Source organism: Engystomops pustulosus, chromosome 5 (genome assembly GCF_040894005.1).
Source record: "Engystomops pustulosus chromosome 5, aEngPut4.maternal, whole genome shotgun sequence".
Taxonomy (NCBI): domain Eukaryota; kingdom Metazoa; phylum Chordata; class Amphibia; order Anura; family Leptodactylidae; genus Engystomops; species Engystomops pustulosus.
In genome coordinates, this window is record NC_092415.1 from 74,954,432 (window position 1) to 74,982,199 (window position 27,768).

The window sequence follows — 27,768 nt, forward strand, 5'->3', positions numbered from 1 at the left end:
GTGTTTTATGACTTGGCTTCTCCAGGCTCATGAGTGATGGTATCATATGCATTGTGAATACGTCATTGATTAACTAGAAGGATTTAAAGTGGTTTTCCCACCAAACAATCTAGACCCTATCCGCAGTGATGAGACCCCCACCCAAGTTAGGCCTGTGCCTACTGTGCATAGGGCCTAACTTGTTTAGTGGGAAAACTCCTTCAATATTCAGGAAATTAAAAATTTAAGTGACAACTCCTGTAGACGCTATTAAAGCTTTTACAAACTATTGCCACATTCCACAAATGGATGAATCAGGTTTGTTAATGTTACAGAATTGTTCTTTATGTAATGGCAATGGCAGTAGCAGTGGTAAATGAACACCTTTTGCCAAGCAGGTATGTTTTTTTTACCCACTTCACATCCTCCTCATCAGCATTGAACCTGTCTTCTAATGTTCCTGTAAAGATTAGATTGTACTGATTTTGGCAAATCAGTGGGACCCTTATTTACTAAGTCCCCATAGCAGACACTTGGACTGTTTCTGTGGTTTAGCAGGCATGCAGTTTATCTCATACAGGATTGACAGTATAAATCCTTTTTCTCCATACTTCTAGAAATGGCTGTGTCATTCACTTGAATGGGACTGAATTTTAAAACCAAGTTCAAATCCTCACAACTTAAATGATCATCTAAGGTGCTGAAACGCTATGATTCAATATCTGTGGTGTATTGTAAGGTTAAACCATCCATATCCTGTAGGAATGGATATCAATTTAATTTTGGTTTCATGTCATTGCGTTTTTTTAACTAATGCCAGAATCGGATCCTAGTGAATGAAGTACTTACTATATCCATTCAATTTCTCTATATATATTTGTTGGACATCAAGATGGGCTTGTCAATAAATAAAAAAAATTCTAAACCATTTTATAGACTAAATAGATTCATGATAGCATGATTGTTCATACTGTTTGTTTTATCTAATTTAAAGGTACAGCCCCAAACCAATAACAACAATACCAGCTCAACCCCTTCAAGAAAAGTCCAATCTTCAGCACCCAAAGTACGTAAGACTGTAAGCAGTCGTGTTCACGAGGCAGTGAAAGCCATTGCTTTGTGCCATAATGTCACGCCTGTCTATGAATCTCGTGTTGGGGTTAATGGAGAAACCGAGTGTGCTGAAGTGGATCAGGATTTCAGTGATGATAACCGCACCTACCAAGCCTCCAGCCCTGATGAGGTCAGTCTTTTTCCTAATATTATTATTTATTGCAGATTTAGTAAATGTATGGTCGGTTTTATAGTGCAATATACTGGTCAAAGAAACCCCAGGTGAGTTGTAAGGAAAGCTGTGTGCCTAATTTGAGTTTTTGTCAGGGTTACCATTACTTTGGCAGAAAAAAAGAAAAAATGCGGCACTCACCGAGTAGTGTAGAACAAACTTCTTTTTACTGTAGCAGAGGTGACAGGACAGAGTGAGGAGCTGCCTCCCCAAGGCGACGGGTCGTTTCACGCGTACACACGCGCTTTCTCAAGCCTTCACAACCATTATTTTGGACAACATAAAAAACACCAGCACCCTGGGTCAATTGGACGAATCATGGTTCTGGTTCTACATAGAAAAGGAATGTGATAAAGGGGCTTTTAATAAAACCTCAAAGATGTAGTGCATTAACTAAAACAGTCCCTTATTACTTCAAGTGATATAGTACCAGTACCAGTTAGTACCAGTTTGCACTTAATTTTCTTGGAAATGATTCCTGTGGCACTATTTCAACAATTGACTGTCTTACAAGTGCAGAAATATGCCATTTAACAGGCTTTGTGACTGTATGTCTATTGCATTCGATGAGTCTGCCACAGATTAGTCTTATGTGAATCTAGTAGCTAGGCATTAATATGGACCAGGGGCCCTTGCAGTTTCCCATTCTGCTGATCACTGGGGTTGTGAACCCTGGGACATCTGTGAATTATTGAAATGTCAAATAATTTTCATAGGCAATGAGATCTTCAAGATAATATTTTTGTGAAAAATTTATCTGATACTTTGTTTACAGTTCTGAAAATTGAGTTCCAGATGGTGTCAAAAAGCACTATTCCTGAATTGTAGCCAATACAATGCATTTGCTTTTTTTTTGTTAATTATCATTTCAGCTCAGAATAGGTAGAAATGTGCATCCTGTGATTTACAAAGTACAAGGACTACATCATAATTTTTTAAAGAGTACTATTGACACAAGTCATGGGGCCTGAGGAAAATAATGTAAATGGTTCATTATTTAGCTTATTGAACTTTCTTGCAGTCACATTGACAGATGATTCCAGTTTTTCCCAATCACCAAAGTACCATTTTAAAAGCATTTTTTATTGAATAAAGTGCTTTAAATATTGCACCCTAGAGCTTTATGCAAGTAAATGGTTCAATTGATGTTTTTACCTTACACTCAGCATTTCCATGTCTAAACAGATTTGCTTTATACATGGCGCTGTCATTTGATAAGAATACATTTAACCTTTAAGGTGCTTTACCTTTAAATATATTTTTTTTTTCGATGTAATTTTTAATGGCACCTTCTGAGTGGAAATATTAAAATATGTTGTAGAATTTCTAAGACACATTGAAGGATCTGTATTAGTAGCATCATAGAATGCATGTATTTCCATGCAAGAAGGTCATATTGCAATAAACATATGTTAAAGCTGCATAGATCAAATCTTTGTAGGCATGTTAGACAAATATCTTTTCACATTTTATCTTTTGGTTGTTTTATATGATAAATGGAAAACCCCTTTACATTTCTGGTGTGCTGTAATGCACTCAATGTCCTGACCTGGTGTACAATGCAGAACAGAAAGTAGTAGAAAAAGCAGAAAGTAGTAACATGGACCTTTTAGATAGGTTTATTGCAGTCTGACCTGGGGGATCGTGTCACAGGAATAGTGAGCTGGAGAAAATGTCCCCAATTCCTGGCCAGACACTTAATGTAATTATTATCTTGGTTCCTGGTGTAATATGGTTCTGCACATTTTGTGTCAGCAGGCCATCCATTGATATTTACAATTCTGACAGATATATTCTAAATGTAGTGTTTCATCATGGGTAGGTAGCAGCCAGATGTTATTGGCAGGGGCTTATTTCCTGTGGTAAAAAGGAAAGGGCATGTTGAAATATCTTTTTTTCCTTAGGGGAGATTTAAAAGACCCCTATCTTGACAGGTTTGTCATATAATAGGTGATCAGAATAAGATCAGTGGGAATCTCACTCTATTCAATTAAACAGTTGTTCGCCTGTTATATAAAAGGGTGGGGCACTACACAGTGAACAGAGCTACAGAGCACTGTTCTTTATGTTAAACCCATGCAAGAAGGATTTCTGTTTTTAACAATTTTACCGGGCCAGCCATAGATCTTTAAAGTGACGGTAAAGTTTCTGACAAAAAAAAAAACAGTTTCAGCACTGTTGGAGAGCGAGTTTTCCAACAATACCTGTATCATGCTGCTGGCTTCTTCCTGGCCTGAGATATATCTGGTATATATAACATTAGATTCAGATTCAACTATTCCTGATGTGGGTGGGCACTAGCTGCTTGTGACAACAGCTCACCCCTCTGAAGCCAGAATATGAAAGCATGTTTGTAATTAGCCAATCTGAAACATGTGATGAGTCACATGCTTGTGACATCACTGAAGGTCCTTTGCATCACACAAAGTACTTTGAAATGATGCAGGACAGCTTGTTTGTAATTGGACAACCTGAAGCATGTGAGGAGTCACATGCTTGTGACATCGCTACAGGCCCTACAGTCCCTCTCAACAAGCATCCTGTTGTCTCTAGCTGTAGTATAATGTTTCCATTGGTAACCATAAAGCATGACAAATGCAGATTAGCCTGGGGGCAAGGTAAAGCCTGTGCTAGCTGCCAAACAGCTGCAAATGGCTAATTATAGTAAATTAGAGAATTGCTTATTTTTGCTTAGTGCAGAGTTAGGCAAAAGTGTTTACCCTTTACAGTTGTACTTTAAGGTATTGTGTCACATGTAATGAATGAAACCTTGAACTCCAGCTCAAGACACCAGTCTAATAGCATGCCCAGTTTCCAACTATTCTTTGATTCTTAGATACTGTGATGGGATAGCATCCTAGGTCAGTAAGACAAATGTTTGTGCTATTAAGAGCATTGTCTAAAATCCAGAGAAGTACCAGACATTTTGATCCCTGTGTCCTCCATCACAAATGAGGAGCAATCAGAAAAAAATATTGAACAGTAAACAACATATTATATTTTCAGATAATCTTAAAAAGAATTAAGTAAAGATTATCATTTTATCTCCCTGGGGCACACACAGTGAGGCGATATAAAGCACTTGCTGATGTTTCTGTCATGCACTCCTATAGCGGATGCCAGCAGTGGCCCTTATCCACACAATGGTAACAAGCTGTCACCTGAAGACACATAACACGGCTGTTATATTATTGTCTAAGCTCTGCTATATTGGTTTCTCTTTTAGTATTCAAAATGCGGTGTCTGATTATACTCTGCTCATTGTTTCTTATGATAAGTGATCAATATTTCATTTTCTCCAAGAAGGTAAAAAGTTTCATGTGTCTGTCACTTGCGAGACAAACAGCCGCTGCATAACAAACATTGCTTGTAAAGCAGGAAAAGCCATTGACAAGTCATAACTACATGGGGTTTAATTGTCATAAGTGTATGTACACATCAAGCGTGGAAAGCTATTGCTGACTTAATGTAATAAACAATCATGAAAGGATATAAAGCTGGAATTTCTGCCAGAAAGTGCAGAGGTCACAAGTCCATCTAATTCAACAACATGCTGTGAACAGGGACCTTTAAGACCTTTGCCCTCTTCTGGCCACTGAACATTGATTGGTCTTGTTTGCTAAGTATTTCTTACCATAAGCCACAGATTTATTGCCTTTTTTATTAAGTATTACAATTATTGTCCTAATCAGCAGTGTATGTCGGCCGTATGCTATGGTGTCATTACTGAACAGCGGACTGGGAAATAGTGCAGTTACTTACAGATTTGCTTTTATGTGATGTAAGATGTTCCATCTATTTATCAAGTTAATATAATTGCTTAAACATATTGACAGAAATTACTTGGTGGAGAATATGTTGCAACCAAAATGACTTGTTTTATCATTTGGTACAGTACTCGAAGAAACAAGGATGGATATTTATAGATCACTAAATACGGTTAAAGGGGTTTTCAAAGATTTTTAATAGGATACCTATTCTTTGGATAGCTTTTCGTAATCACTTTTGTGAGGCTCCAACATTTAGCACAACTGTATCTGCTAATTCAAGTCCCTAGAGCTGCTGGGTATGGAACTGCCCCAATCCAATATTGATGATCCATGGTAAGGATAGTTCACCATTATCTTAATCCTGGACAACTTTTTAATAATTAATATTTTTTTAATTCAAAAGAACCTGTCACCAGATGTTGACCACCCTGACTAACAATACCTGCTGATAAAGGGTTGCAAGTCCTCCACATATCACCCATAATTAGCTGCCAGTGGGGCTTTGTTCCTTAATTACAGATATTTTTCTGATATGCAAATTAGCTTTTGTGACTCATGTCTGGTGTTTGTAACTGTTCCCTTTCTCTTAGGCTGGCAGTGAACCACACCCCATTATGATGACTGGCAGCTCTGTGTCTCTTCAAATACCTGCTGTGCCTCCTTGTACTCAGGGACTGCCTGCTAATATTTAACTACGGACATATAAGGCTCTATGTACAGATGAGAAATATTGTGTCAATTTTTTTACATTCATGACATGTGACCAGTGACATCATCTCAGCCTTCTAATAATAGCAAACTGTACACCGTGTATGTGAAATCACAGCACCCTCCATGGAGGATGGAGAGGAGTTGAAGTCGATGGATGATGCTGTGACTTTATCGGTCAGTTACATGGGGTGCAGTTTGCTATTGTTAAGAGGCTAAAGTACCTGAGATTATGTCACTCTGGTCACATGAACTGTGATAAGTAAGGAGGCATAAGGCATGGGGAGCAGTAAATGGGAGGGGCCGTCCAGCAGGAGGCATCCCCTCTGATGCCAGGTAATATAATATAAAAGGTCATTTATGTGGGTTTAAGCGAAACAATTTTAGCTAAAAGAAGGTTATTAGTTAGTTAATGGAGCTCTATAGGCACCTGTCACTGCCTGTATATGTGTAAATGTGGTGACAGGTTCCCTTTAAATACATTGGGGTTTATTTATGATTAGGTCAGCTCTTAAGGGTATTTTAGGTCTGTCTGGAGGTGGAGATGGTTCCTGAGCAGGACAGAACCTCCCTCCATGTGCCCTCTATTTAAAGGGGTTGTTCTGATTCGGAAAACCACTACTCTGTTACGACGCTGCCTTTTTTTGGTGTCGGATTTGGCGGAAGAAAGTAGTAGCAATAGTAACTTTTTTATGCCAGGCTGAGAAATGTTTGCTTTTTATTTTCACTGAAAAGCCCCTTGATTTATTAGAAGATGAGCTGTATGTATGTATGGTTTTGTCTTTTATTTGGTTGCTAAGACATTAATATGCACTTCTCTGCAGACCCCCTCTTATTTTGATGGACATTTACTACAAAGATTAAAAGGAAATCTGTTCCTCCTTAGAAAGTGCAGTAATGTAAATGGAGCAGAGAGCTTAAATATTGTTTAAATTGGAAGAGACCAGCTACGGCTGGTGCTTTGTGTAATGTATGAGCTCTGTCATTTTGCTTAATTCATTTTTGCGTGCGTTCATTGAAGTAAGACTAATTGTTGTTGTTTAGTCAATGCAAAGAGCAAATCATTGTCAGTTGCATAAAACCATCATTTGCCTGACCTTTGGTGCCCTATGAAGAATAAATGCTCTATATGTTGTCTAAGCTATTGACCGACCATCCTTTCAAACGCTCCAGCAGTATTTTTAAAGTCATAATTGTATTATATTTTAATAGTCGACGCTTGTAATTAAAACAATGACAGCTAAATGTGCTTGTCATAAAATTGGCCTTTAAAGCGAGGCGTCCTGATGCATGGTAAAGTTATTTACATCCATAGAAACATTTCATCATTTAGAACGCTGAAAAGAATCATATATGTGTATGTATTTTTCCGGGTGCAGGGTGTTGTGTTTGGAATATGTGAGACAGAACTAACCATAGCATTTAAAAGCAAAAACAGAATTAATTACAGTGCGGATTGATGGATGCAAGTTTCAAAGGTTACACACGTCACTCAAATAAGCACAGGAAGCTCACGCTTCCTGCCTGGGAGTAGCTCACCAGTTTGTTAAATTGGGAAAACGACTAAAATTTACCAAGTTTATTTCCTTATCAATCTTTAATTCTAGACACTTGTGCGTTAACTATTTGTAGATATTTCTTTGCAATTTGTTAAGCAAGGGTTTTTTTAAGCTTTAATCCGACATGTTCAGCTTCCAGATTATAAAGTTTAAGAAAGTATTGTAGTGGAGTTTTATCTACAGTCCATTGACTGTTACGTCGGCAAGTCAGCTTTCTTCTGGAGAGGTAATCTGTACAATAGCAATATAGGGCTGTATTTATCCAAATTTTGATACCCTGTGTGTCATGTTTAGGTTATATTCTCTGCATGTTTTAGCCCTCTGTTGTAAGTTACTTCAGATGGATTCCTAGGATGTCCTTTTAATGGAGGACCAGGACATCTCCCACTGAATGCTCATCCTTTTCCACCCCTTCCCCTCTGAATTCAAGAGGAGTAGTGAACATCGGTAGCAGCCAGTGATTGTTTGCTCCTAATGTGCAAGATGTTTCCCCAGTGATGTACCTTATGTGGACAGTTAGTATACTAGGGATTTTTTTTAATTGTTCCATATTTAGCTCAAAGAAACTTTATTAGTGAATCCAGCCTTAATTAAAATAATCTACTTATGTCTATGCATTTTCTGTCTCGTATGTAGCTCTGTTACAGCTGTGTATTAGCTGTGTCATTATATTCACATTGATCATATTGATCATGTTTTTGTGGTAGTAGGACAGGGGGAATATCGCTTCTTCTGATTATGACCTTACTGATTACTGAGTTTCCTGTTCATTTATCAATTACCCTGCTGCTTAGACCATACGCCTTCTCTGCTGCTCTAAGTCTAATGGTTAATATTTGAGTGACACTATTGATACTCAATATCATAATATCTCAAGATTACAAAAGTAGAGGTACTATTTAACTGAACAACATACCAAACATTCCTTATACAAAATTTAGACAGCTTGTCCTGTATGCGTATTACTAGGGTTTATATGCATTGCTAAAAAAATAAAATTGGAAAAATCAGAGCGATATATGTAAGATAAGAAAAGCATGAGAAAAGATTTGGGTATGCATGTAACTATTCCCCCTGTCCAAAGGTTTAGGTCTGACACTGTCGCAACATCCAACTGGTATCACCTACTTGTCAATTTATTCCTAAATAGTTAGGGAATAGTTAGTTTTTATACCTATTATTTACTAATTATTTGCCAATTATTTACTCGAACAGACATGCAGAAGAACAGACAAGTCCTCTTTAGCAGAGATCTAAGATTATTATACCTGCTCTATATCAGTTGCAGCTGGTGCCATGTTTCATTGTCTTATATTAGTAAGTAGAAAATAAATCGCATTCATCTTCTTGAAATCGCTCCAGTGGTTAGTTAATTTGGGACTTTGTAATTCAATTGTTATCTATCCGTATTGGCAACAACAATCTATATGAAAGAATGAGGTAGTTAAAAGTTATATCTACGAATCCGATGCATTTCTGGAAAGCCAAAGGTCACTGCATTAAAACCTGCGGTAGCTTTTTGTGAGTAATTGTCCTACATCATTTTACTAATGTCTTGCTGCTAATGAAAATTAAAAAGCCCATGCTGTGTGATTTACTGCTTTGTTTTAATTGTCATTTTAAGCTAACACGTGTGCCAGCCTTTCAGAGAGAATTGGAACTCCCATTGTTTTGGTCAAAAATATTGTGAGCCTTGGACTTTTTACACCTTAGGACTGCTTTTGTCGAGCAGCTTTTACATAGTATGTGATTAAATCCGTTGTATTTAGAAGTGTTCAAAGTGACGTTTTGTAATAGATTCTGTATAGGGTTGCTGCCACCACATAATGACGGAACAGCAGCCAAAGTTCAGATTAGTAGGTGGTAAGTACTTGAAATGTGCAAGCTGAAAAATCTAAGCTCTGCTGTTGACAAGAGGTCTGCAAAGAATAGTAGCTTTGAGTGAATGGTTTCCTTGAGAAAATAATAGTATGGAAATGTGGAGCAAACCACTAAGGAAGACATTTATCAGTATGCTGTAAATCAGGGTTCTCAACCTTCCTAATGCTGTAACCCTTTAATACATTTCCTCATGTTATGGTGACCTCCAACCATTAAATAATTTTCATTTCTTCCTCATAACTGTAACTTTTCTATAATGATATTTGCTTAAACTTAGGGAGATGCGGTATATATATCCAGCTGCTGCATAATAATTCACATACAGCACCTCCCCTTATATACAGCCTGTATAGGTATTACAGGGGGATGCTGTATACATTATGTACAGTGGGGAAAAAGTATTTAGTCAGCCACCAATTGTGCAAGTTCTCCTAATTTGAAAGAAAAGAGAGGGCTGTAAATTGACATCATAGGTACCTGTAGTAACAGCTTGGTGTGAAGAAATCAACTGCGGTAGCAATAATTAGAAAATGGAAGACATACAAGTCAATGATAATTTCCCTTGATAAGGGGCTCCACACAAGATCTCACTCTGGGAGGTCAAAATGATCACAATAACGGGAGCAAAAATCCCGGAACCACTTGTGGAGACCTAGTGAATGACCTGCAGATATCTGGGACCAATGTAACAAGGCTACCGTAAGTCACACACTATGCCGCCAGTTACTCGGATCCTGCAGTTCCAGACGTGTCCCTTTGCTTAAGCCAGTACATTATTCAGGACCATCTGAAGTATGCTAGATAGCATTTGGATGTTTCAGAAGAGTATTGGGAGAATGGCATATGGTCTGGTGAAACAAAAGTAGAACTGTTTAGTAGAAACACAAATCATTGTTTTTGGAGGAGTGAATGCTGAGTTGCATCCAAAGAGCACCATACCTACTGTGAAGTACGGGAGAGGGGGCGTGGATGACTGATATGTGTGCTTGAAAGAATGAATGAGACCCTGTATCATGAGATTTTGAGTGTGTCCCTCCTTCCATCAGCAAGGGCATTGACAATGAAACGTGGCTAGGTCTTTCCACATGACAATGACCCTAAGCACACCGCCAGGGCAATAAAAGAGTGGCTTCATAAGAAACATTTCAAGGTCCCAGAGTGTCCTAGCCAGTCTCCAAATCTCAACCCCATAGAAAACCTTTGGAGGGAGTTGAAAGTCCATGTTGCCTAGTAACAGCCCCAAAACATCACTGCTCTAGAGGAGATCTGCATGGTGGAATGGGACAACATATCGGCAACAGTTTGTGCCAAAGCTTACAGACTTACTCTGTCATTGCCACCATAAGTATTTGGTCAATAACAAAAGTTATCTTCCAACATAATTTGCAAATAAATTCTTTAAAAATCAGACAATGTGGTTCACTTTTTAAGTGGTAGAACTTTCACAATTGGTGGCTGACTAAATACTTCTTTTGCCCACTGTATTGCACTGAAGACTGTATATTTATTGGTGTGTTGTATATAAGATAGGTGCTGTATTTAGGAGGTGCTTTATATACTGTAAGGGAGGTTCTATAGATGTATTAGGTGGGGCTGCGTATAAGGGAAGGTACTGTATGTGTATTAGGGAGTTACTATACTTATACTGGAGTGCTATATTATACAGCACAATATATATATATATATATATATATATATATATATATATATATATATATATACACAGTAGGCCCCTATTACATTTATATGAAGCCCCTAGTGCAGCTCCTCACCCAAGTAGAGTATAATATAATGCTTTTAAAAAATAAATAAATCCATACTCTACTTCTGATCCCACACTTTCACTTTCACTGGGATTTCCTCTCTGGACCCTGTGCTTCTACAGAGAAATGCTGGCAGCGTGATGAGGTTATCACACTGTGGCAGGTGTAGGGAACCTATGGCTCAGGAGCCAGATATGGCTCTTTTGTTGGCTGTATCTGGCTCTCAGACAGATCTTTAAAAAATAGTGATGGCTGCTGTGTGTGTCTTAGACTGATCACTGGACACAGGCATCTATGTTACCGCTGCCTACGTCCTATGTAAGACCCAGGCGCCATTGAATAAGCCTGGTCAAAGAGAAGAGTGTGGGAGCGATGAGGAGTTTACTGCAGGGAGCGCTGGTAAGTGAATATTCAATTTTTCTTTTGCTGTGACTACCTATCTACTGGGAGTATGTGCTGGGGCTACCTATCTACTTGGGGGCATGTGCTGTGGCTATCTATCTACTGGGAGTAGATTCTGGACCGGAATCTAAGTGACACCCGGTCTTCACCAGAGCCCGCCGCAAAGCAGGATGGTCTTGCTGCAGCGTGGTACCACCAGATCATTCCACAGGCGCAACTTGTCCACGGTGGCAGCCAAGGTCGAGGTACAGGATAACTAGGCAGTCTCGTGGTCAGGAACAGGCAGACGGTCAAGGCAGGCGGCAATAATGCAAGGTCAGGGACGGAGCAAGAGGTCAGGGCTGGCAGCAAAGGAGCAGAATCAGGAACAGGTCCGAGGTCACAACAGGAGGTCAACACTTGAGAAGGAAACACTGTGGAAAGCTTCCTCATAGGCATGAAGCACTAAGATCCGGGTGGGAATGCTGGGAGCCGTCAGTCTTTATAGGAACCCGGTAAGTGGTTAGCGCCAATCAGCAGCGTGTTGGCCCTTTAAATCTGTGAGTGCCGGTGTGCGCGCTGGCCAGCCGAGACGGGAGCAGGAATGTGGAGAGGTGAGTGAGCACTGAGGTGCCACCACGGAGAGGGGCACGGGTGTGCCTGAGATCCGAGACTACAGGCGGTCCCCTACTTAAGAACACTTGACTTACATACGACCCCTAGTTACAAACGGACCTCTGGATGTTGGTAATTTCCTGTACTTTAGCCCCAGGCTACAATAATCAGCTGTAACAGTTATCAGAGGCGTCTGTAATGAAGATTTGTTACTCCTGGTTCTTATGACAACCCAACATTTTTAAAATCCAATTGTCACTGAGACCAAAAAAGTTCTGGCTGGGATTACAATGATTTAATATACAGTTCCGACTTACATACAAATTTAACTTAAGAACAAACCTACAGACCCTATCTTGTATGTAACCCGGGGACTGCCTGTACCTATCTACTGGGGGGCATGTGCATATTGTACGGCTCTTACGGAATAACATTTTAAAATATGTGGCGTTCATGGCTCTCTCGGCCAAAAAGGTTCCTGACCCCTGCACTGTGGTGTCCATGAAAAAGTTCAGGCAGAGGTTCTCTATGAATCAATGTTATATGCGTGTTAAAGATACAGGTAGTGTTCATTCTATATCTGCCAGTACAGGCTTGCCAATAACTTTTGGAAGGTGCTTACTGGGAGATACAATTCCAAAAGCCATGTCTGGTGTCTCAGTTCCTGAGACCATTGGAAATATGTTTTCCAATGTTCTTAGGCAACCCATGTGAATTGACCCCAAAATGGGTTGTGACCCCCAGGTTGAGAACCACTGCTGAACCGCTGCTCGCCGCTTCAGATAAAAAAAAAAAAAGAGCGCCCCGGGAAAAACTACTACATCCACCATCATCTAACACCAGTACGGACCCCACATCACTGGCTGCCATAGCATCCAGGGTATAATAGAGGGACCCCAGCTAGCCACTGTGATAAACCAACAACATCAAAGCCTTGTGGCCGATGTGTTGGATGGTCATGAAATGGTTAATATAACAATGACAATATAGTAATCACCATGCATATGCAAATCTAATGCAATATTAAAGGGGAGACAACTTCTGTCACATCTATACAAGTGCTATCTGCACAGGGCATATTCAGTTCTGTCCTGTATACCATAACCATATGGCGGTAGTGAAGGGATAAATTGATGAAGCATCCAGGAAAAGCAGCCCTTACTATGGGAATAGTTAATGGAGTCACAATAACACTTTCTTTTTGAGAAATACAATCAGAAGAATAGCGGGTTTTTATAGTGCTTGCTACAATTCCGGAAATAGCTTTGATTTAAGCGTTTGTCCGCCTGCGAGTCTAATTATTTTATTTTTAGTGAAATGGACCCTCTCTAACATGTTGTGCAGGCCGTGATCAATCCAATCATCAATTCTATTGACTAATTTGACTTCGTTATATTTTTATCTGTTCGGCAGCTGTCTAGACTCTTTTTATTTGTAAGATGCATTACCCATATATAACTAAATACGAGATCTATATTTTATCAGCATTCTATCAGGTATTTTTATCGGCTCTTCATCTAGGGAACGTTATCACCATAGACTGTGTAGCAGAGAATAATTACCAAGCTAAATCTTTTAGGCATGTTGAGGTATTATTTACAAAAGTACGATGGGTGTACACACCCTCTTAGTTATCCATTATTTAGAATACAGCCTTGTATTTGTATGAATAACACTAGGAACTGGAAGATGTTAACAAATATAAAATGAGAGGTGCGTTTTGTGGTTTTTTGTATTAGCAAGCTCAGTGGGTAATAACTCATATTTTACAATATTAAAAAGAAAGCTTGATGTAAATTTAAATTCTTATTTTACCACTTGACACCTTTTCTTAGTTGTCCCTATTTATATTGTGAGTATATATATATATATATATATATATATATATATATATATATGTGTTATTCCTGTTAAAGTCAAGTTCGTAATAGAAAGAAACTACTCGCAAAAAAGAAAATAGGTCCAGCACTCGGAGGTTCAATATCTTCTCCAATATTTATTCTTCAAAAACACACTCACATAGGTACAATATAACCCAACATACTGATCAACGCATTTAGGCAATGAACCTTCGTCTTGCTCTGAAAGAAACTACTAGAACACTTTAGGTATATCCGCATTGGTTATGGAAATAATCCTCACAACTGTGTTTTGCAGCTACTGTATAGTCTACAGCCACAGATTGTACAATTTGTTTATTGCTGTAGAACACTGTACTCCATGGCTTGTACTTGGCGTACTTACCACCCAGTGCATTAACCTCTTAAGGACTTCCCATTGTACAAGTATGTCTTCAAGAGGTTAAGGCTGTACAAAGAAGGTTCACTGGCTTAGCCCTCTCCATAAAGGGCAGCTATTTGCTTTATTATACAGAAGACACCGCAAGCTAACTGCCGCAATCTGTGCTGGCAACAGTTCTGGCAGTCAACCTGTTACTTGCCGTGGTCAAAGCCAATCATTTCACATACACAGCAGCTTCACATGGATGTGGCCATATTGCTGCCAATTGGTACCCCACACAACATCGTCAGGGGTTGCTGATTGGTTGCCAATAACAGCAGGGATATTCCTAGTTTTGAACCCCGTAACAGAAAATAGTGTCCAAATTTCTACTTTTTTGTATTTTACCAGACATAAAATTTATAACAAAAAGTGATCAAAAGTCTTATGGTAGAAATAAAAATGTCAGCTTGTTTCACAAAAAATATGTCTTACAAAGCTCAGTACACCAAAGTATGAAAAAGTTATTAGCCTCAGAATAGGGCAAAATAAAAAAAAAAATTGTACAAATGGTTTTAATTTTCTATTCCCAGAGAATAAAGGGGAGATGTCATTTGCAGCGCAGACGTAGTTCCTTATAGACACTGTTTTTACTGCCTCCACTGGCAGTAAAAACAGTGTCTACAAGAAACTGGTGCAAATATGTTTTTGCTGCAATTTTGTCACATTTGGAATTTTTTTCCCACTTCCCAGTCAACGGCTTTGGAAAATTAAATACTGTCACCTATGAAGGACAATTTGTTACATAGAAAACAAGCCCTCATAAAGCTCTGTACAAAGAAAAAGAAAAAGTTATAATTTTTTTTTTTTTAAGATGGGCAGTGACTAGGCCTGGTCCTTAGGCGGTTAAATATAGCCTTCCCTGTTCCTGTTATAGCAGATCTCTGAGCCAGACATGACCTGACGAAGAATTCATCAGTGTGCAGGATATACAAGACAAGAGCCTCTTAGTATATGTGGTGCAAAAAGCTGGGGAATCAACAAGTGCACAATGCACCAGGTCTTGATAAATCCCCCTATAAGTAGGAATGGCGAATCCATATGAAGCACAAAGTGTAATAGAGCACAGAGCTTTTTAACATAATGGGTCATTATTTCTTAACTGACTTGGGGATTTCAAAACCATTGCACCAATGGATAACAATGGATATTTGCATTGGAAGCCCTTATTGGAATAACAACCCTACAAAAATGTATACCGAGACAAATAAAATGTTGAATGAAGGTCAATCGGTGTAACCAGTTGACTTACCATTCGCTACATTTTATTTGAAAATAATTCCAAATTAGATATTGTAATAGTCAGTCTTATGTCCCATGTGCTGCCTTTTTTAATTGACTTTTATCCATATTGATAAAGTGTTGCTCTTTTCCAGGTTGCACTTGTGCAGTGGACAGAAAGTGTTGGCCTCACTCTTGTTAATAGAGATCTTACATCCATGCAACTTAAAACCCCCAGTGGACAGATTCTGACATTCTTCATTCTCCAGATCTTTCCCTTTACTTCTGAAAGCAAAAGGATGGGCATCATAGTCAGAGTAAGTGTCCATACATTTTACACACAGCATTCTAGAGGTTATATAATAATTCCTTATAAAAATATAGGAACATTGTGGTTGATATTTTTTTTTGTCTGTTTGGCGTTGTTTTGGGGCAGTTGTGGTGCAAATGTTTTTTTTTTTGCGTCTTTCCATTGCACCAAATGAACATAGGACAGTGCAAAATGATAATAAATACCAAAAAAATCTAGATGTGTCTGACTATTAAATGTAAAGCCCATCAAAACATACATAAATACCTATAAATAGAATATCAAAAATGCATTGAAGAATCAAAAGAACGCCCTTTGCAATCTAAAATTCAGTTTTTTATTAATAATTATCAACAACAATCATAGTCACTAGGGCTTAAAAACACCTATTAAAAACAGAAATGCATGAAAGTGGTGTGGGAAAAAGGTCTTACCTACAAAGATTAAAGTATACATCAAATAAATTATCAAATACATTTAAAGTGAGAGTGCTAGTGCATACATTCAATTCATAAGCAAATACCAACCAGGCTGCGTATTGGACTGAGGACCAAGAGATTGCCACACCACCAGAGAACTCTGACTCACGTTTCTCAATGGGTACTGTGTGGCTTGGTCATAGACTGGACTGTAAAGGCACAATAGGTAGAGCCATTAAACTATCCACCAATAAAATACATGTAACATTCCCCTTCAAGGGGGATTCTCCTTACTTATTAATTGTTGTGCCATATCTCACCATAATACACCAGCGTTTCCTATGAGCGCCTGATCCCCAATGTTTCCTCCACCATGATGTCACAGCTGCTTGAATTATCGAGCAAAGCATGGGAACGTTGAATATAGATTTGTCACTTTTTGATTGTTTTTGTATTAAATTGTTATTTCCTATCCTTGTATTATTACCTGATGGCATTATAAATTGTCATTTCTTACATGATACTACACCAGAGTATATAATATGTTTATTTCTATTGTCAGTTAAACCCTTAACTATTCTTATAACATTTGGTTGTTATTACAGGATGAATCATCTGGAGAGATCACATTCTACATGAAAGGGGCTGATGTTGCCATGGCTAGCATTGTACAGTATAATGACTGGTTGGAGGAAGAGGTAGGATCCAAAAAAATGTTTACACATGAGTGCGTTTTTAGGTATTCCACACTAGGAGAATTACAATATAAATATGACGGCACTTTATTGAATCGATGCCAGGGATGCACACATGAACCATAAGAAAGATTTCCAGAGCATTCACAGGCAATAGCAAAGCTTGCTCTGGGTCTACCCTTTCATGTATAATATACAGGGAGAAAGACTGCTTCTGGCTATTTACATAGTTTTAGAGGATAACATAGAGTAAATCTAGTATGAAACAGATGTAGTCAAGTTGCACTTGGAATTTAAGGTTGGCTATGACTCAAGTCTTAGCAAACCTTAACTTTCTTTTTTTAATTGCTTTCATTGGCTTTTGTTGGGTGATATGGTGAAGCATTGTATGTATATAATTCAGTATTCTTTTCCTCACTGTAGTTACTATATTTCTGGGCAGTGAGTTATTTTTATGGTATTAAAAATGGAACCTTTACAAATTACTCCTTCTTTCCATGAGCTTCTGTCCATTCAATTCTATGGGAGCACCAAGCATATAGTCTTGGCTATTTTCATCATTCCATGAATAGAGGGTGACCGCGAATGCACTGCACAATCTCTGTTTCGCCCAACTGCTGGAAAGGTTCCCTAGATATAGGGCAGTTTATGGCCTGAGGCAAAAAAATGTAAGTGCTGCTACCCATCCCTTAGCAGCCTACTTCCGATTCAATTCTTACTGAAATTGCAGGGAAATCTTTAAAAAGTATCTACAACCTGATCTGAATATGCTGACAACAATAATAACAATTGATAACATACTTACACAGCGCTACCAGATCACTAACACTACACATTCTGTTTGCAATCAGTGACACAGACATTAGTGCCATGGTGACTATCAGCTCCATCAGAAAGAGGACTTCATTGCAATTTCTTCTGCCCATGGTTTATCGCTGTTGAATTCACCGCCAGCTATCTTCAGCTCTGCCGAGAACATCTTCACACTATGTCCCTAAAAATACTGCAGTCACTTATAGCATAATGGACATACTTCCTAAATATATATTTTCCTGACAACACGACTGAACAAACTATTCCCACATAAAACATCCTTAATATAGCCCCCTGAATAGTATGTACAGCACCCACAATTTATAACATATGGCCCCCATATACATGCTCCCAAATAAATTATATTCAGTACTCCATATACAGTCCCCTTGTTTCATTAAACATCAGCCCCTATGTAAAGATCCCCATTAATTTCATTATCTACAGCCCCTATACACAGGATATACAACCAGACAGTATATACTGACAGAAACCCCAAACTGAAAGTATATTCAACGCGAGCCAGAGCCCTTTGTAGATAGTATATACAGCCAGAACCCTACCAGTAGATGGTATACACAACCCTCCATAGATCGCATATACAGCCAGACCACCACCCATACATAGTATATACAGACTGCCACCAACCACAGATAGTATATAGAGCCAGACCACTACCCATTGATAGCATATACCCATATCCCATTTTTTTCCAGTGTGCAATGTGGTACAGTGCCACACGTGTGCAGCACCATATCGCACCATGTGGCCATGGCCACTAGATAAAAGGTAGCAGGCATCTAGTGTCTTCCATTTAAATAATGCAAAAACTGCAGGTGCTCGTAACTGATGGCATACGCCTCAATGGACATGCATGTGATTGGGCCAAGCACCATCAATAGGGGTTTGCCTTAAAGGGGTTTTCCCACAAAGAAAAGTTAGGCCCTATCCTAAAGAAGGTGCCCCACAGAAAGTGCCTACTTTGTTAACCCTTAGAGCAACAGGGCTTCACAGCTCACTTGTTGGTGTACTGGGCCTGATACTTGCCTGAGGCCATCATATAGTTCCCCTTGTATGCATTCACGTTTATGACACGATTCACTCATGTGGCGTAGCTTTTTTCGCATCACTCGAGTGTATTACCTGTTGCCCATTTCCAACATGGCGTCCACCCTTGCAGGTGAGTTGTGCGCATGTCCAGAGGCCGCTGTGTGCCTGGGCGGGCAGCCGGCCATCGCATCGTCCGGATCACGTGATTGCTCCGGATGATGCTTTTGTCCCTCTCTTTTGTTCCTTTATCTCGGACATCTGCCGCCTGAGGTGAGATTCTCATCTCGCCTCGTTGCAGATGCGACCCTGCCTAGATAGGTGCACATTCCAGAGGTAGGACCTGCATTTATCTATTCTGTGGTTTTTTTCATATATAGTTCAAATAGGAACACCTTTTAAATTTAGAGCAAAGCTATCTGTATGTCTATAGGCAAAATAAGTTACAAAAAAAAGTGATGAAAATTGAAAAATTGAAAAAGTGAAGATGAAAAATATTTCTAAATAAATATGTTAGTGTTAGTTATGCTGTGAAAAAGTGTGACTTTCATGCAAAAAAAAAGGCGTTGCAGGCTTTGTTTTGTCTGCAGTAATCTTAATATAACACTCTAGACTGACAATATAGTAATCACTGTGCATATGTTGATGATGGTATTGGCAATATGAATCAATATCTGCTGCAGGCCAACTTCACTTAATCAGAGGCATGATTAAATTAAACTCCCCGAAGACCTAACTAAATGTCATAAAAATTACTTTTGGCGATAATGATACATAATTAATTGTAAGAAAAAAAAATTGGTTTAATTTATTTAGCAATATGAGGTCAAATCAATAGACCTCTTTCCCCAATGACATTTATTAAGCTTATGTTTTTAGAAGCCAATTGACATATTATTATTTGCTATAATTATATTAACTTCAATGCTAATAATATGTGATATGAAATCCATAATGCCCAAGCTGTATATTATTCCTGGCAAGTGTTTCATCATTCATTTTACTGATAAAGAGATAAAGGCATGTACATGTCACTTCACTCAGCCTAGTACACTACAGAAGATTTACTAATTCCAGTGTAAACCTTGACAAATTGTGGATTTGTAGTTAGCTAACCTTACCTCTAAACTGTGATGCAATTCTGGTACATATAGTGTAAAGGAAATCTACCATCAAAATCAAGCATTAATCATGGATCCAGGCACCATGACTGTTGTAATGTTCTTTTACTTGTAATCCATGACCACCTTCCTTCTAAAATCAATGTTTAGCTTCACAGGTTGTTACACTGTGCAGGAGCAGGGGTGAGACAGTGTAACAACCTCTGAAGCTATTGAGGGACTTTGGTAACCTTTATAAGAGCCCTTCTGGCTCATTAGCATACTTTTAAAAGTTGATTTTAGAAGGAGGCCATCTATAACAAATATAATATGATTACCACAGTCACAGTGCCTGGATCTATGAGTAAGTGCCCATGGTTTATCCATGCTTTATTTTCATGGTAGATTTTCTTTTAAAAAAACATTGTGTTGGACTCTTTATATATCTTGTTGCATTGTCATTTCCGAGAACATCCTATGTTTATCTGTATGTAAACTAGTTTTTTAGTGCATCAGAAGTGTGGCCGTATTTGTGTGTTTTCTCCATATTTTTTTCTGAAAGTGATATCAATCTTTGTGTAAGAAGTGGTTTGGGTGGCTGGAATAAAAAGCTGAATTTTCACAAAAAAAATTAAAATTTAAACTGTTTTAATTTGTATGTGATTTGGGAGCTGTCCGAATCCTTCTAAGCCTGCATCCTGGTGCATTCATCTTAGTAATTCTCCATTGTTAGTATTGGTATTTGAATCATACTTTGCAAATCTACTACTTCTATAGGAGCACTCCAGTCTAAGCTAATATATTGAATAATGCATGATGAGGGCCTGAAGGGAGGAGCAGGACTCACTGTTATTGTATTCCTAGAAGCAAGCGTCACGCCCCTCCCTTCAAGTCATGCACAAGGTATAATTCAATGGATCAATTTTGGCTGGAGTGTTCCTTTAATTATAAATCCCATGAAAATCTGTGTATAAATATGGTAGAGGAGTACAACATAAAGGACAATGAAACAATGTACAGTATATGGAGAGTTGAATATATGTACCTCCTTGTCTGTGCCAGAATATGTGATGTCACCATGTGAATAGCAATGTCCCATAAAAAGAGACACTCTTAAAGTCTACCATAAATGGAGGATAGTTACATGAATGCCCAGTTCCAATTTTGCCATTTAGATCACATTTGACCTGCTGTGTCTGCCACAAGTACCAATTAGTAATGGTGTTTAATTCATGCAAGTATTACCCACATTTATTCTAAATTTTCCTTATTTTATTTATCTAGTGTGGAAACATGGCAAGGGAAGGACTGAGAACCCTGGTTGTAGCTAAAAAATCATTAAGTGAAGAGCAGTATCAGGATTTTGAGGTACCAAGAGATATATTGATATTCAGCACTGTACATGTTATTCTTTTTTATGATTATTATGATATTGTTGCTCTACATGCTTGGGAATGACTGTTATTGCAGTTCTCAGATTAGTTATTAATGTACAAGGCCGCTACTGGAATTTGTGGTTTCTTTGAAGAAAACACACACAATCTCTATATACTGTTGAGCAAGGATTTTAGGAAGGTGTGGAATTGTACTGCTGTGTAAGAATGATTAAAGAAGTAACAGCATTCATTTTATTTTTTGTTATTTATTAAAAATTTTAATTGAATGATCACTAGAGAAATTTAAATCAAGTCAATAATTGGCCACCCTCCACCCAGCCTTCAAAACAGCATCAGTACGTTGTCACACAGTTGTTGTAAGAACGTGGAATGCTGTGCCATACATTACAGAGAACTTAATACAGATCTATGTAAGGCCGGGTGCCCACGAACTGACAGGCCTGATTCCGCAGAACCAATTCACTTCTGTGTAGCAGCCGAATGCTAAGTTCACACCTGTAGCTTCAGTTATAATCCTTTATTACTAAAGGTAAAAGTAGCACAGATGGGTAATGGGAGTTAAACTTCTTTACATTGAAGTCTTTGGGGAAAGGAAGGTGAAAGGAAGACTTTTCTTACAAGTTTCTTAGTTTCTTTTATGTTCTTCTTAAATGGACAGCGTAACGGAAAGACCAGACACAAGTGTGAACTGGACCTTAACTTGTCCAATTCCTACCACCGGTATATGAGGTTTTTTTTTTTAGCAAAAGGTACTCACTGGTGGACTCTGTGTAGCTGGTCTTGGAACATATTGTGGTTAGCCACAAAAAAACGTTGCTTTTGTTAAAAAATCAACTTTAAATGATATTCTAATTAACCGCAGGTGCTACTTCCACATCATAGCTTACATCCACTGGAACGTTATTGATAGCAGAAGAAATAGCACAGCAGCCCAGATCTTTCTATTTGTACATTTTGCATTTTCTGTTTATTTCTAAAGTAACTGACTGTTGTGACTGCAATGTTTTTTGAACTTTGTATCCAGAATCGGTACAACCAAGCCAAGCTTAGTATACATGACAGAGCTCTAAAGGTGGCGGCTGTGGTAGAGAGTCTAGAAAGAGAAATGGAGCTACTTTGTTTAACTGGTGTGGAGGATCAACTACAGGCCGATGTCAGGCCCACTCTGGAAATGTTGAGAAATGCTGGGATAAAGGTATGTGCAAATAGTAACTCTGACTAAAGACAGAATAATGTAGCGACTTTGATGCCTAAGAAGTAGATTTTCTGCCCTTCTAATAGAACTACTGTCTATAGAAATTAGTGTGTATTGCCTTGTAACCGATATGCTCCAGTGGGGAGCCTTCTCAGGATCTTTGTGCTTTTCATACTCGTTTTGCTTGTTTGCTTTTAGATATGGATGCTTACTGGGGACAAGCTTGAAACTGCAACATGTATAGCAAAGAGTTCTCACTTAGTGTCAAGGAACCAGGATATCCACATTTTCAGACCAGTAAGTGACAAGATTCTTTTCAATTTAAAGGAATGCTGAACCTTCAAAATGGGAAATGACCGCAGCAGTCAACTTCCATAGAGAACATATTCTATAGTTCAGAACACCACTTGAAGCAGCAATAAACTCTCTTTTCCTGTATTAACTTTATCCTTCTCCATATTATCCTCTCCATAGACTTCTGTGAGCAGCAGCCGTAACCTGATGCAGCTGATAATTTGTGTATAGTTGATTGTTACCAGAGAATCAGTAGCCAGGAGAGAAGGAAAAAGGTCTTATAGGCTGAGTAATTAGCATTTTTCTGTAATAAGAAATGTTCCTTTGGATAAAGCTAGAACATCACCTTGGAAGTAGTGATAATCTAGGTAGTCATCTTTAGCCTTTATCTAACTAGCCATTTCCGCATGGCTAGAGAGCAGCATTTTTCACTATTGACTCCATTGTACATCGATTAGCCAGACATTGCGTTCTTTATTGCACACAAAGAAGGATTACCAAATGGCAGATAATTAAAGACATAAAATATATGAGAATATGTGAAGCACTCCATAGAATATTTTAAATAATAATTATTTTTTAAGGCAGCGCTGAGGAGGCAGCAATTTTCCATGCACTTTTAATTATAACTTGGTTTTATGTCCTAAAATAAAAATGGCAAAGATGTTACGACTTCTTTGGCTCTCTCTGATAAGACATATGTCTGTGTCTCGTCTAAATGAAGCACTTTTCCAACAGAAATAATTATTAGAATATCATTTACATGTAAATGCAGTTTGTTGTGAAACATCAGAATAGCAGATTAGGCCCTGCAGACTCCTATTTGCAATTAAATTATTAATGCTTCTGATAAAACTTCAGATCAATTTTTGTTGACCTTTTCGGAAAGCAACATCACAAATTAAGTTTCTTGAACAAAATCTATTTACTTTGCGTTTTTCTATAGCTTATAATAAGTAGCCAGACAACAATTATGTTAATTTGCCAAGGAAGAACTTTGAAATTCTATGTGATAGCAAATCATTTACTAAAAGTAATTTTACCAATATAGTAGGAATATAGACTGCCACCCCCCTGTAGTGTATAGCCTGCCAGCCCCCTTGAGTATATAGGCTGCCAGTCCTCTCAAGTATATAGCCTGTCAGCCCCCTGTAGTGTATAGCCTGCCAGGCCCCTGTAGTGTATACCCTGTCAGCCCCCTGGAGTTTAAAGCCTGCCAGCCCCCTCGAGTATATAGCCTGCCAGCCCCCTCGAGTATATAGCCTGCCAGCCCCCTCGAGTTTATAGCTGAAATCATGAATGTGTCGCTTCCCCACACAGGTCCAACAGAGTTCACCATCTTTTTTGTGATGCAACATATTGTGTGCGACACAATTTTAAACTTAAAAATCAAGGCCTGCATCCGTGCGGGAGCAGCATAAAACTGCGGTGATGTCAAAAGGCTGTAGACTCACACCCGCTGATGAGTTAATAAGTGTTTTTAATCTAAATAACTAATAAAGTTATGTCTGTGAATAAGTTCGAAATAAGTTTGAATAATGAAAATTTTGCGAAATTTTTTTAAAAAAATTGCCATTTTCAAAATTCTAAACTATCTCCTTTTCAGGCAGAGTTTTACCACCCAAATTAGTTACTAACTAACATCACCAATATGTCCACAAATGTAATATCAGTTTTAAGGAGATTTCAATATTTGGGCATCATTTTTGTCTTATTTTTGTCTTAAAACTTGTTAACCTTTTGAGCACAGATGCAGAGGCTGACACAGAGACTGTAAGTTCCTGTCTGTGTGACAGGATCTCACAGGCTTTTACTATGAAAAGCCCTGGGGTACTGTTCGGACCTCGGGCTGCCATTGCAACTATCACTGCGCCCTGAAAGTGGCGCGTAGGGGGACGGGGCTGTGACCATGGGGGAGAATCCCCTATTAGGAATTTAGAAGATTAAACATACACAACCGGAGCTCACTCCAATCGCAGGTGTTGCACTGGGGTGTCAGCTGTTAGTTACAGCTGACACCCTGTGTTTCATGATGCTGGCTCAGCTCTAATAATGAGTGTAATGGCATCAGCTCAGCAACGGATATATACATCGCTGGTCCTCAAGAAGTTAAAAATAAAAATAAAAATTCAGAGGCTCATAAGTTTAAAGGTCCCATTTGGAACTATTTGGGACAGTAACTTGATATTTGGAAAAGTTCCATAGGGAAGAAGGATAGATGTGGTCCAGAGGGAGTGAAAGCAGCTGACTAAAATAATAAGGAAAAAAAGGCCACAATAATTCTGACTGTTAGGTGGGTGGGAAGGGGGGTTAACCAAGTCTGAGCCCACATTTTAACAAGTATACTGGGTATATAGATCCAACTACAGGCGGTCCCCAACTTAAGGACACACGATTTACAGACGGACCTCTCTGGTGAAGCTTTAGTCCCAGGCTGCAATGATCAGTTGTAAGGTGTCTGTAATGAAGCTTTATTGATTATCCTTGTTCTCATGACAGCACAAAATCTTGAAAATCCTATTGTCACAGGCACGAACATATTTTTTGTCTTTAGTTAAAATGATAAAATATGTATGTTCCGACATGCAAATTCAACTTAAGAACAAACCTAAAGAACCTACCTTGTACGTAAATTAAGGTAGTCCCCCGGTTACGTACAAGATAGGTTCTTTAGGTTTGTACTTAAGTTGAATTTGTATGTAAGTCAGAACTGGTATATTTTATAGTTTTAGCTCCAGGCAAAATTATTTTTGCCCCTGTGACAAATGGATTTTTAAAATCTTTTTCTCATGAAAACAAGGATTATTAATAAAACTTCATTACAGACAATTTACAGCTGATCATTGCAGCCTGGGACTAAAGTAAAGCATCCAGAGAACTTCACCAGAGGTCACAGTAGACAAAGAGGTCCATCTGTAACTAGGGGTCTTCTGTAAGTCGGGTGTCCTTAAGTCGGGGAGTGCCTGTATTTCCATATGGACTTATATTTTTATAGCAATACAGATTTCCACCAAAGTAGCTGTAAATCTCATATACTCCCTTTCTAGGTAACGTGTAAAAATTGATTCTGTAACATAATATGAAGGGAATTATAATATTACTGGCCTATCCGTAGGGTAGACTTTCAATGTTTGATGAGCGGAGATTTTACTGGTCCCATCCCCTCTGAACAGCTGAGTAAATGGGCTGGAAATACAGATAAACAACCCATGTAGCTGGAACACCAGAGTCACCTGATTTGGATGGCACATCCAGAAAGAGAAAATGTTTGAATTACAAAAAAAAGCGTAAATGTAAAAATAGCCTTTACCGAAATGAAGGAGGACAAAGAGAGTATCAAAAGAACTCAGACACGTATGATTAGGTATGTTCTTTGAATTCAAAAAGTCTAGCATAATCAGTTGTTACTTCACTTTTCTCATATATGGAAATGCTATTGACTATTATGGAAGGTTTCACTTCCATTATAGACAGGCATTTGAGCATAATCCATTTTCTGAACCAGTATGGTTCACAATAACTTTTTCAAATGTAACATATCTTGAAAGAAATGTTGTAATTGAATATGTATTTATTTGGTAACGTAGGGATAATGTGTGTTTTCATTTACTTATTGTGTATTATTTAGGAATTTTTAGTAAGTTTAGCAAGTTTTATCTACTGATTCTTTTTTTCCTGTTTGTTTCTTTTCTGGTATTGTAGGTGTGTAGTCGAAGTGAAGCACATTTAGAGTTAAATGCTTTCAGAAGGAAACACGATTGTGCCTTAGTGATTGCTGGAGATTCTCTTGAGGTGAGGCTTGTACATTTTGTAAAATATTGGAAATATTATACTACTTGACTTTACTTATCAACTAGACAGCAGATGGTAATGATCCTTTGCAGAGCCTCATAAGTATCTCTAGAAAAAGGATGTTCCTGGCAAATACCAGAGAACATTCTCCAAATCACAGCTTGTCATGTCAGCCCATGGAAAATATCTTAAAAAAGGAAAGACATAATTCAAAACAAGTTTTATAGAATTACACAATCTTCATAAAGAAGGGTATTGGTCTGTGGGTCTTGTACCACTACAGAAATGCTTGTCATGAGAAATGCAGCATAACATAACAACAAGTAGAACAACAGCACCTGCTGGCAATCCTACCCACTACTAAACATTCCTCCCTTCAATGTTTCTTAACACCCTCATGAGAATTTGTAGAGTCCTTTCCAATAAGTTCCCCTGGTGTACTAAAATCTACATATGAGGGCCTCATTTTATATTGGTTAATCTAATGGGATATCAATTTGTGCCAAATGGGAGAGAAGTTTTTTACAGTTACATTTTTTATGTCATTAGCTAAAAGCACAGATAACACTAGGTCCAAATTTAGCCATATTTTACAAAATTTGATTTTATGTGTAAAGCAGCTCATAATCAGTAGTCTAGGGGTAGCTATAAAAGTAAAATAGCCTAACAACTATATGTCCCATAAACGTGCATACTTGGATTGACAGGGAATGCATGCTTAAAATAATAGGGCAATCAGCTGTTGTGTCACTCCCCTCCCCTACCAATGGATTTGTGACTTGCTGCAGCATTATTATAATGGAAAATAGTTCAGTTCACTTAATTCGGTTGATAACAAGACAGCAGTTAGACTGTTTCATGTATATTCATCAAAAAATATATAGTATTAGAAAAATTATGGGGTACTTACTGTTAACTATAAGGATCTCCTGCGTACTCGCTGCCTTAAATATTAAAAAACAAAAAAATAAATTCAGTTTTATATTAATAATCATCCTTTATCAGAATATTTAAAAGAGAAGTAACCATTTCTGTTGGACCACTGCCTCCTATAGGTGTGCTTAAAATACTATGAGCATGAATTTGTAGAGCTCGCATGTCAGTGCCCTGCTGTTGTGTGCTGCCGGTGTTCACCAACACAGAAAGCTCAGATTGTCAAGCTTTTACAACAGCATACAGGAAGACGCACGTGTGCCATAGGTAAGAGGAGACTGTTCAGAAGTCATTGCTTGATCTTCTGTACTATATGTACATTTGACTGTAG

The 27,768-nt window shown here is 38.3% G+C and overlaps 1 protein-coding gene across 4 annotated transcripts in view; it reads left to right on the forward strand.

Annotated features, from left to right (window-relative positions):
• The window catches only part of ATP9B (ATPase phospholipid transporting 9B (putative)), a 214,788-nt gene that overhangs the window by 170,650 nt on the left and 16,370 nt on the right, over positions 1–27,768 (forward strand). For all 4 annotated transcript variants that reach the window (XM_072152377.1, XM_072152375.1, XM_072152376.1 and 1 more), the window contains 8 exons: positions 974–1,222; positions 15,598–15,759; positions 16,777–16,869; positions 21,111–21,194; positions 22,248–22,418; positions 22,617–22,715; positions 26,415–26,504; positions 27,560–27,704. In XM_072152377.1, the coding sequence (XP_072008478.1) occupies positions 974–1,222; positions 15,598–15,759; positions 16,777–16,869; positions 21,111–21,194; positions 22,248–22,418; positions 22,617–22,715; positions 26,415–26,504; positions 27,560–27,704 (1,093 nt within the window). The remainder of the gene's footprint in view (positions 1–973; positions 1,223–15,597; positions 15,760–16,776; positions 16,870–21,110; positions 21,195–22,247; positions 22,419–22,616; positions 22,716–26,414; positions 26,505–27,559; positions 27,705–27,768) is intronic.